General features: G+C 32.8%; 1 protein-coding gene across 2 annotated transcripts in view; it reads left to right on the forward strand.

Moving 5' to 3' along the window:
* LOC149412303 (inositol polyphosphate-4-phosphatase type I A) overlaps positions 1-11942 on the forward strand; it is a 41015-nt gene extending 29073 nt beyond the window's left edge. For both annotated transcript variants that reach the window (XM_089645664.1, XM_089645665.1), the window contains one exon: positions 4842-11942. In XM_089645664.1, coding sequence (XP_089501790.1) covers positions 4842-4974 — 133 coding nt within the window. In that variant the 3' untranslated portion in view covers positions 4975-11942. The remainder of the gene's footprint in view (positions 1-4841) is intronic.
* The last annotated feature ends 914 nt before the right edge of the window (positions 11943-12856 follow it).

A 12856-nucleotide genomic window follows, 5' to 3' on the forward strand; every position in this document is an offset into this window, starting at 1 on the left:
AATCACTAATATCGTCTTCAATATTTAAATATTACAATTTGAGGTTTTACTCAATAAAGTTATTCCGAAAAATAAATATTTATTCTAGACTTGCAGAAAAGTCAACAGATGTCGCACATTAAAAATAAAAAAAATAAGATAGGTTTATCTAAAAAGACGCTGTCTGGATTGCATTTAGTTCGGGTTGAATCTTGCGATCATACATAAAGATAGTTGCCAATAAAAATGTGCGGTGAAAAAATGAAGACAATGTTAGTGGTTCTTATTCGAAGTATGATACAGTTAAAAGTGACCGAGGGGAATAGGGTCCCATTAGCTCAGTTGCTAGAGCACTGTCCCGGAAAGACAAGGGTCCTGGGTTCGAGTCCCAGATGTGACCGTTTCCTTTTCTGATTTTTCTGTTTCAGATTTTCGTTTAGAAATCACTAATATCGTCTTCAATATTTAAATATTACAATTTGAGGTTTTACTCAATAAAGTTATTCCGAAAAATAAACAAAAAAAATTCTCTCCCAATAATTACAATTATGAACCCTTCAAATATTAATGAAAATAATTTCAAAAGATTTGCTCAAATGATGACAATACAGTAGAACTCCGTTAATTCGAACCCAGATAATTCGAAAAAACGCGTAATTCGAAATTTTCGCCAAAAAAATTTCTGCAGAAAAATTTTTTCATTCAAAAATTTTTTTTATTCGAAATTCGTTAATTCGTAATTCGAAATTTATTTTTGTCCGCGCACGAAAATTTGTTCGTGTAATTCGAAAAAATTTGATTTTTGCGAAAATAAATCATAATATTTCGTAAATCTGAATCTAAAAGTCAGCCGTGGCGGTAAAACGCCGAAAAATGTATTTTTACGTGGTTATACATCGTACTAATAAGTATTATTATTTTGTAAGTCTGAATCGATTTACACTGGGATGTCGTACTTTTTCAAATTTATTTCGAATATCCGAGTTTGAAGGTCCGAGAAAATACGTTTTACGCGGATATATGTCGTAGTTTTACGAGTTTCCCCCAAATATCTGAATTTTAAGTGTCGGCCGCGACGAAACTCAGCCGCGAAATTTCGATTTACGCGTAAATGTATCGTATATTTACGAATTTATTTCGAATATTTGAATTTAAATGGCACGCTGCGACGGAAATCGGCCGCGAAATCTCGATTTACGCGTAAATATATGGTAATTTAATGAATTTATTTCGAATATCTGAATTTTAAAGGGCCCGTTGCGACGGAAATCGGACGCGAAATTTCAATTTACGCGGAAATATATCATATTTTTACTAACTTTACTTCGAATATCCGAGTTAAAAATACGGCGCGACGGAAATCGGCCGAAAAATTTCGATTCACGCTGAAATATGACATTTTTACGATTTTACTTCAAATATCTGAACTTAAAAAGCCGGCCGCGACGAAAAACTGCCGATAAAATTCGATTTACGCGGATATTTTTACGAATTTACATCAAATATCTGATTTAAAGGGTCGGCCGCGACGGAAATCGGCCGCGCATTCTCGATTTACACGGAAATATATCGTATTTTTGCGAATTTATTTAGAATATCTGAATTTAAATAGCCGGCCGCGACGGAATACGTCCGCGAATTCTCGTTATACGTGGAAATATATCGTATTTTTACGAATTTAAATTCAGATATTTGAAATAAAGGGCCGGCCGCGACGGAAAATTACCGCGAAATCTCGATTTACGCGGAAATATATCGGATTTTTACGAATATCTCAATTTAAAGGGTAGGCCGCGACCGAAATCGGCAGCGAAATCTCGATTTACGCGTAAATATATAGCATTTTTACGAATTTATTGCGAATATCTGAATTTAAAGGACCCGCCGCTACGGTAATCGGCCGCGAAAATAAAGAAATAATTGGTATTAATACGAATTTACAACTAAAATACCACCCGGATTTGAAGAGGCGGCCGAGAAAATTGATTTTCGGGGTATTTTTTTTATTTATTTTTTCATAAAATTTCGAATTACGTGGGAATTCGTTAATTCGAAATTTGATTTTTGATGTCCCGTGGATTTCGAATTAACGAGGTTCTACTGTATTAAAATAATTCTGTTTTTGTAGATTTAACAATATTTTACTTTAACTTCTTTACTGCCGCCGTTGCCGATAGACACAATCAGAAAAATTATTTCTCTAAAGCTGTTGAAACTACTACTGGTAGATTACATATCGTCGCATTAATTCGTAGAATGCGTAACTCCCAAATGTAAAATTTTACAGGAGGCACAAAAAACCTCGTAGTGAAAAAAAATGAAAGACGGCTTATTCTTTTTATTTATGTTTCGAACATATAATATATTTGGAAATTTATTTTCAATCATTAAACTTTTGTAAGTTAAGGCTTTCTATTTCAAATCGGAGTTTGAACAGTTTTATGAACAACCTAGCGGAAAATTTGGGAGATGGGAATTTTACATTTACAAAATAAAACACAACAATGTATGTGTATGTCGAGGCAGTCTATTTAGATGCATTTTAATGATTTTAATGATGCGGAAGGTTATCGTTAAAGGAGTGGTAATCCTTTTCTAATGTCTGTTTTAAGTCTTGTAAATGCTGGTACTTTTCCTTCCTTAAGGGATTAAATCTGACTCTCAAGTGAAATCTTCAAACTCTGGAGATCATTACAGATTCGGCGACGGTTTTGTGCTGGGTGAGATCTACACTGACCGGGAGTAGTCGTGTCAGAGATGATCGTTAAGTGACGCTTGGAGTTGATGAAGGAGATTGTAGAAGAATTTGATCTGACATTGTCGATCACCCTTGTTGTCCTGTAGAAATAAAACTGATATACTTACTAGGGTTTGCAAGACCCGGGCAAAGAGTAGCCATGACAGGAAACGTTGTGAAAGAGACTCCTCAGAGTGTGAAGATAGGTGGGAGAGACTTGAAAGTGGAACTGGTGAGCAAACATGTGCTTTAAGCGTAGAAACTCTTCATGCTCAGCATCACTTTGGAGTAAAGTGAACGCTTCATCTTGCCCAGCTGGTCGATCCCGAGGCGAGAAGAAAGGACGTCGATAGATGCGTGCGTTCCTGCGTACAATGCAGGACAATTGACCCTCCACCATCATCCCATGAAGCGGGTAATCTTAATGTTGTGACAACCTGGAGTCGCTTGGCAGTTGATGTTACTCATTTCGGTAGGAAATGTTTACTCACATTTATCGATTGCGGTCCAAGTAGATTTGCCGTGTGGCGGGAAATCGAGTCAGATAATGCAGCTTCGATTATCAGACATTTGGAAGAAATGTTTCGGGAAAGAGGCCCGCCCAAAGTAGTTCTCATGGACAATGGTACTGCATTTTGTTCCTACAGTGTTACAGATAAGTGTAAGAGATGGAATGTTCGTCAAAGATTTTGCGCGGCATACCGACCAGCTGGAAACGGTATAGTTGAACGACATCATCAAACAATAAAGAGAACTGCAGCCAGAAGTGGAAGCGATCCCCTGCAGGCAGTGTTTCGGTACAATCTTTGGCTGCAAAAAGTCAGGATGATCGAGGTATTGCGCTGTCTAGTATAGTTCACACTTCACACTCGTGGAGACACCCTTCTGTGCAAGTGAATATAGAAGAGGAAGTATTGACTGAGCTCTAAGTGGGCGATCTTCTTGCGGTTAAACCAGTAGAAGGGAGATGCACATTGTGCATGGAAGGGTGACAGGACTTACTTCAGTCAACAACATCGAAGTAGATGGCATACCAAGACATGTGCTTGACCCGCGGAAGATGCCTGACAGAGAACGGACTGTGTCTGAGGAGAGACGAGATGGAATTGCCGCACGTTCCACCGTAAATATTTTGGGTTTGTTTGAAGACGACAGTGAAGAACCGGATCCGGATATGCATCAGGAGGAGATCCAATTGCAAAGAGATGGTGACCTTGAAGAAGAGATAATCACAGAACAAGGACCTATTAGGTATTTACGAAACCGCAGAGGCACATAAAACAAGAGAGCTACGGCAGAGCGTCACACGGTGCAGAAGACGTCAGTTTAGACTACAGATACAAAACACTATTCGTGACTTCACAATTAAAATAAAGGTTATAAAATGTTTAAAATTGATTAATCAACTTATCTCAGTTAATTTCACGGTAAAACTATTACACTGTAAATAAATTTCCTCAGTCAAAAACACAACAAGCGTGCACGGCTCACCGGCCAATACTGAATTAAGGAGTTACGAAGTATTCGCGAGTAAAAATGGCACCATAATTTTACGCAGTTTCCTAATTTGTGTTTATCTAAAAGGTTAATTTTTTTTTAAATTTTCGAGTTTTACTAGTCGATGCGGGTCTAATTTTAACACCAGATGGCATTAAAAACGTATTTTCGAAAAATTTGGAGTTACGCAGTCTACGAATTAATGCGACGACATACATATATGCTATTTTTATAAACATATAAACTCTAGAAGACGATACAATTTACATAATTTTACAATTTAAATTTGCGAAAAAAGTAAGTCATTATGAAAATAGGTAAAAATTTAGTGTTAGCACACCAAGAGTTAAAAGAAGTACATAAAGCATCAAAAAAAAATTATCTAAGAATCTAGTTAGAAGTCGATGGCACTGAAAATTAAGAAAGGAACAACCCTCGACCTCCAAAGGTTGTGAATAAATAGAATATGCCATTTTCAAAAATGTTCATGAAAACTGGACCATCAGACTACCTTTTAAACTTAAAAAACCCTTTTCTTTGTTACAAGCTGCATAGCATGCATATTGATGAATAATAATCTGTCTTTCAATACAATATACCTAAAGGATTTATTTATCATTTATTCCAGTGAGGGTTGCAGGAGGGAGAACACATACAAGAACACGGGTGTGCGCAAGTATGCCTTCAACAAGCTGCAGATCATGTCCCTGCCAAAGGCGTATCGCCCACCCCCAGGCACCTATGGATCAGCACAAACATAAATATTTATTCCCTTCTCTAGTGCCAAAATGACTGAACTAATTACAAATATAATAATATGTATATTATTATTAAATTATTTTTTATTTCACGAAATTGTTAGTTCGATATACGGGAACTATTCACTTGACGGGTCACAAACGGTTCAGAGATTGTTATTGAAATGGGCAAAGTGAAACACCTTGGTATGCACGCCATCTCCATGCATCTCCCAATGTCCCTAAACTAAAAATATTTGAATAGATGTTTGTAATAAGCCTTTTATCATATTACACCTATATCACTTATTTCAATAAATTATTCGATTTTTCGTGTGCACGAGGAATATCTTGAATGATATGATATATACATATAGTGAGAATATTGACATATTGTTCTGTTTCATTTTAAAATTAAAATACCTGCAGCTTGACACAGATAGTAAATGATTGAACTTTTTTTTAAATCCGTATATTTGTCTTCACAAAATTTACACTACGGATGCAACCAACTGCAAAGTTCGCTTTGTCAAGCAGAAATTTTATTTTTTCTTGAAATGAATAATTGAAATAATCATATATATATTCAGCTAGTGCCCTTTAGTATTCCAAACTACACTTTTTTATTTATGGCAAAGTAACCCTTTTTGTAGATTACATGTTATTTTTTTGAGATTTTAATGCATTCTATTATTATTTTTGTGTACTTATGATATCTCCTACATAATATTTATTATTCAAAGAAGGAAAGATGACCGTCAGGTTGTATTACAATACACGTCCTTAAAATGTATTGGCACAGAGATTAGAATGGCAACAGTACTTTGTTACATTAATTTTAGTTTCTAAATTTTTAACACATAGTATGTATGTATTATTGTATACTAATTTATTTGGTAAAGGTTAAAAAATTAATAACTTTTTTTGTAAAATATTTAACATTTTAATCTATGAAAGTGTTTGATTTAATCACAATTATTGAACTTATCAAAATTCTTTATAGTCTTTTTGTTGTTGTTTGTTTTTACAAGTTGTGGAGTATAATCCTCTAAGGTTAACAATATTGTCCACCTGCTAAATAACTTCTATTTAAAAATGGTAATTTTAAATTTCATCCTACAAATTATCATTAAAAGACAGTAAAACTAATCAGAACTCAATGCCTTCATAAATCTCAAAAATTGGCACTTTTAGTAAAAACATATTACAGTTCTACAATATTTTATTGATATTGACGAATTTTTAACTATGACACTACTGCTACGGTGACCGTTTATGTCATCAAAATGACAATTCAACACACCTCCAAAAAGCGATATGAAGTCACGAAAAGTGATGAAACAAAAGCTAGGTTACATAGGTAACTATTAAACGTAGCTTTTGTTTCATCACTTTTCATGACTCTATATCACTTTTTGGAGATGTGTTTAATTTTCATTTTGATGAAATACCATGGAACCTACTGCTACACATTATTTATTTTTTGCTTTAACTCTAACACGAGATGCTTAAATAATACTTGTGATAGAAATACCGAGAAAACAGAATTTGAAGGCAACGATGGATTTTAGCAAAAAATTAACCTACTATATATCTTGAAAAACTTTCACATCATTATTTAAGTGATTAGCAAATTTATCAAGTACCTCTAAATTTTGTATTTCAAATCGTCACTGTTCTGACTCAACCTTGTATCTGCAAAACTCTGCTTTCTCTAAAGATTAATAAAATTGTCTATTTTCCTTATTTTATGATTTTAAAGCAATATTTTTTTTTATTTCATGAATACATACATAAATACGAAAATATCCTAATTAAATAAACAGAATTGCTTTAATATAATTTTAATTGGTTTAAATAGACAGTTTTTTTCGCGTCAGAAAAAATATTTTTGAATATACTAAGTTGAGAGACTAGCAACAAAATGTAAGTTTGTCGACAGCCAGGCATGTAGTCGATAATAATTATTGTGCATAATATATTTGAGATTCAAATCACTGTTGCAATCGTACCTGCATAGGTCCGGCCCTGTCATTATGTACATGTAATTATCTTCATATTTTCAATTGAATACATTTGAACAATTGTTACTCGAGCATCAAATACTTTCATGAATATTGGGCACCCAATTTTAGTTTAAAACCTTATAAACATATCACATCATCTCTTACTATGGGAAGAGAAATAGTGAATTAGTGAGGAATGCAAATAATATAATTTATAATTTGTAATGTATAAAAATAATATAATATGTAATTTGCATTAACTATTGGAAACATATTATTTACCATAATAACTCTTCGTTCAGTCTCAAGATTTTTTTTCCATAAGGAAATGCTTCAATGTATTATCCGAAGTGTTGAAAGTAGTAAATGAAAAAAAAAATTCTTCATTGTGATTTATATTATTTTATTTAAGATTTGTGATGTTTGACCACATGCAAAATGTGAATAAGATCAAATCAACGATATGCACAATTTTGATTGTTTTAATGTCAAATCAGCTGTCAAGCACTGCTATGCTTGACAGCTGATCAAAGGCTTAAACAAATCGAGAATCGGTGGTTAACCGGGACCGTTCAAATGTAAAAATTACAAACTGGCGCTAATCGTCGGACAAATGTGTCTGGATTCAAAGATTCGAACCCAAGGACCTACAAATCGGAATGATTTAGTCGAAATCCACTTATTTATTTTTACCCACGTACCGGGAGTGCTAGGGTATGCATTCTCTAAAGTAAATTCGTAGTTGGATAAGTTATTAACGTACTCATCTTAATTAATCTTGTATGCTTTTGACAATTGTTAAGAGCTTTCTACTCCCTGAACAAAATATTTATTTACCTCCTTTTTTAAGGTCTAGCTTTAATTCTCAAAATTGTATGCTGAACGAGGTTGTCTCCAGAATGGTCGTTGTATGTAGTGAAAGTTTGATCAGTACCGGACTTTAAATTTTTGCATAATTTACAAGCTTGCGGTGGGATAATGTGTTACTTTCAGAAGTCAATTGTTGCGCGCTGACAAACAGGCAATTAATTTGATAACAAATGTTCAAAAATGTCAATTCAAAATGATAGGATGTCATTATTTTTTATCAATAAGCTTGTTACAAAATATATGATAATAAATTAAGAGAATCTTACAGATAACAAAAGATTTAATATTCTGTTGAAAGATGAATAATTAATTTTATCAATGCAGAGACTTCCTCGTCGGGAGGAACAATTTACATTTGAATAAATACTCTAATGCTTCACGAGTGGTTTCTTTAATTTTGTTAAATATATTATTCAATATTCCATTGTACGTGTTCGAATTTTGGTTTGAATGCACAACCAACGGCAGTAGCCGTGTAAGCGTGATATCTGTCAGCGCGCTCACAGTTTTTTTTAGGAAAATTGTAATGATCCATGTTTTAATCAGGAATTCTTTCCAGGAAAACCTGAGTCACTTGCAATAATAATTGAGTTTTATTTTATAAAATCAAAATTAGGAGACGTCTTTGTAATAAGCACACATTTAAAAAATATTTACATTGAGTTTATTTATTACCTTTGGGTTATATGCCTTAATTCCATTTAGTACAAATATTTATATTCTACATAATTATTTAAAATATTTACATAATATCTTGTATATTATGATATGTTATCATAATTTTTTTAACGTGTATATACAAATTGATATAACAGTCAGTGTACACTAATTAGGTCCTGCGGTTAATCTAGATTTCAATGAAGTCGGTCAATTGAACGGAAATTTAGTTTCAGACGTATTGTTTTGTACCTTTGAGATGTTGCTTATTGTTTCCTTTAAAGTATTTCTTTCGTAATATGTGTCAGTATTCTTTTCTAAGATACCTATAGTTAAACATTCACCCCTACTTAAACATTCATCACAGAATACTATTGTTTTTTTTTTTAATGAACACATTTTATGCGGGCAGTTAGCTATAACAGTATACCCACATTAACAAAACCTAACATTATTTATATAACTAACATAAATCTTCTGTGAAGTTAATAACGATGTGTAACTCTCTTACAATAACACTTCTTGTTACAATAACATCTTCATAATGCCATTTTCAAAATCTGACTGAAAACATTATTTAAAACTTAAATGAACTTCAGCGTTAATTTCATACATACATAATGTACAATATTTCATGATATTCACATACTTAATTATTTAGGAACATGTTAGCAATTGGGCAGTCTAGAATATTCACAGTTTCTGATACCCACTAAAAGAAATTAAGCCAAAAGGATAATAATATAGCTACATGTCAATATTTAATTTATGAATGTATATTTATAATTTCATGTCTTATAATGTATAAATTGTAACAAATTATTATAAACATTTTAATAAACATATTTCGCCACACATTTTAGAAATTACAGACTAGTATAGAAATTTTTATTACTAACATACATTTATAATTTATTAACGGAAATGGTACTTAGGTAGATTTAAAAAAATTAATTATTTTCATTTAAGGTCTAATTTTATTAATTCATTTTATAGCATATAATATTATAAGCAAAATTAAATTCATTGGATACCGAGTAAATAAATTACTTCCATGTCAAATCATAATGTAATAGACAGAGAACTTTTGCCATTTTAAGCAACACCCCAACATTTCATTATTTCAAAATTGTAAATTAATTTCTATACTTTAAGTAATATCCAAAATATAATTTGAAAGAAGTGTAAAACTAATTCTTACATTTTATACATAATGAATGTGAAATATAGTAATTTTTTATTCAGATAAGGTTTTTTAAAAGGTGTAAAATTGTGTAGACTTTGCATTGATTAACTCAAATGTTACTGAATGTGATGAATGTATAATATTATGTGCTATGAATAATTCCCTTTTTTGATTGGAGAAATAAAATTAATGCCATTTACTGAAGTGATTCTGGAAGGTTTTTTCTTTATACATATAACGTAATACTCTTAGGCACAATAATTTAAAGAATTCATCTCACCTATAAAATAAGAAATTGCCTCTGTTATCTTATGTATTTTTTCTTTGAAAAACCTACCATCAGCATTTTTTTTTGGATAATAGGAAACCAAACATTTTTGGCCTGTAGTAGTCTTGGTTCGATTGATCAGTTAACACGACCTTGGTCAATCATGACCCACTGATGAAGTGATTGAGTCAAAATGATTTTAACTTTGATCGATCAATTGTTTAGAAATTGCGTAGACCGGTTGTCTCAAGTTTCAAACTCGTTTCTTTTGGAATTTTTATAATGGGAAGCATTTGAACTATGCCTTTGAACAAAAATATTCAAAGTAATGGATACATTACCCAGAAATTTCTAACCGTGCCCTTCCTCAAGATGAAAAATATTTCCATCAAATCCCAACATATTCATACTGATCAAGAAACTGAAAAATAAGCGATTTCATATCGGTCTCCTGTTAATTGGAACCGCTATGACAGCCTATTTCAGGTATCAGCCATCGCTATTTGTTTGTCAATCTCAAGGATCGGGATTGAGACGCCTAGTCTCAAGTAAATGCAAAATTGTGTACATCTGTAGGTAGCGAGTGGCTTGCGCGAGCCGGCATAACATATTACTGGTCGTCGCTCGCCATGCCGACCACTGGTGCTTAATTGACGGGTGATCAAATTGTTTTTTGAAAAAGAGACTCGATCAATCGTTGGTGGTTCGTGATTGAATCAATCACAATTGACCCATGAATATTCTCCGGCAACATGTTTATACTGCCCGTCTTACTGTTGCTGTAAGGTGACAACATAATACAACGACTTGCAACATTTACTTACTGTAACTATGGAGTTTGTGACAGTACAGCAGAATTATTTTACTGCCAGAATGGTAAATTCTAATCATTGAAGTGATAAACCGATAGATATGTCTTGTGGACATGTCCGGAGCCCGAAGTAAGCATAATATTTCCTTTCTTTAGCCTGTCTAAGGCTTGGGAGTCGAAAAAGGTTTTTCGTATATAATCAGTATATATCACTTTTTTCGGGATTATCAGTACAGTGTATAAATGATATATTGCTCAGCAATACTCCATTCGGAAAATACTGCTCTATTATTAAATTCGTTACACTTGGGAAACAGGTACCTAGACATAAAAATCAAGGTGACACACTAATGGAGCACATGGTGCTGTGTGCTAGCATTTAGTCACATATATTATCTTAAGTCAATGTTGTATGCGATACATAACAAGTATTTGTTATAAACAAGTTGGTACTCGACCCCTTTTCTTACAAAATGTTAATTTTGCGGGTTAAATCACAGACTGTAAAAAAAAAGCGAATGAAGTGTGTCTGAAAAGTGTGAACTAATGTAGGTATACTTTTAGCCAAACAGCTTTGAAAATACAAAATTATTTATTGTTTATTATTTCTTTGTCAATACAATGACAATATTTTATACCAAATAAAGTCTTTAGCGATATTATTTCCTCCATACATTGCAACGAAAATAGTGTAGATTTCTCTGAATAATGATTAAGAAAGTTATGAGTAATATATATATATTTTTTAATTGAGTTAGTTTTATTCTTAACAGACAGCATAAATTCAAATTTGTTTTACCAAATAACTACAAGTGCCCCTGCTTGTACAAATATAATTTGGCTTAAAACAGGTTTTTTCTCAACCGCTGGTTGCTGACAATTATCCAGCAATGATTGTAAGTAGCACCAAAAGTGATCGTTGAATGCAGCACTTTAAAAAATGAAGTCTGGTTGGATTCTTATAATTGACAATAAGGCCACCAAAGTCCTTTACATTTTCCTTTAATAATAATAATATTCGAATGATTGACATAGCTCCATTATTATGAAAATAACCTCATTAAAATATTATTAAAAAATTTGGTTTAGACCTGCTTTATATTTTAACAATATGTTGGTTTATTTAACAAAGTATTAAATGAGGTTTATGGTGTCAAAATATCGTACTGATAATTTTTGTGTTATTATATTATGTGCATGATTTATCAATAAAAATTCTCTAAAAAAAAATTTTTTTTAATTACATCTATCCTTAACATTTGATTGACAGTCAATGGTTGCATGCTTTTAGTCTGCCTTCTTCCACTTTAAATATATCACTGCCAACTGTGGTGTGCAATCTGCCTTCACAGTGGCTGCCGCGGCGGCGATCTAATTGCCAACGAAAGTCATTCACACCTACGCGTTCAGTATCTGCATACGGCAAAGCGCACAACTGCTATTGAATTTTATTGTAATGGAAATTATTCTACTGGCAGCTGTTATTGATGATGAAGAAAAGAAAAGTAGGCAGGTACTTAAGTATATTTGGAATAAAAATGTCCCGATCAATGATACTGATTATTCATTGTTTCAGAAAAAAGGGCAAGGATTTGGGTATAAATAATATACAAAAAGAGAGTTATGTAGTAGGTTAATTCGATTATTTTTATGATAAGGACATGAGGAAAATATATTACATTTTAGCACTTCAGCAATAATTTTTTCTGTCCCTGACATCCCACAATATTCTCTGACATCTCATGATACCCACAAAACACTGGAAATTATATGCGTTTTATTTAAGTTTATATGTATAATTAGTTTTAACATCAACTGGTTGCGGCCGCCCGATCATGGCGCGTCTGAATGCTGTACTGATTACCGCGTCCAGCCGCAGGACACGTTTGGTTTGAACACATTGCTTCAAGTACAATTGCAGTAAATGACCGCGACCACAACCTAAACGCGTTGGTTTGACCCACCCTCTATTCCTACGACACTGTCGTTTAAAAATCCTAAAGAAATTGTATTTCTTACTATTAGACCTATCTTTAAGCTTAATCTTAACCTTTAGGAGTATGATCATAGCGTATACGTCTGTAAAAAATATCCGTAAAGGTGTATGG

Source organism: Hesperophylax consimilis, chromosome 23 (assembly GCF_061612785.1).
Source record: "Hesperophylax consimilis isolate HC1 chromosome 23, BYU_Hcon_1.0, whole genome shotgun sequence".
In the NCBI taxonomy this organism is placed as follows: Eukaryota; Metazoa; Arthropoda; class Insecta; order Trichoptera; family Limnephilidae; genus Hesperophylax; species Hesperophylax consimilis.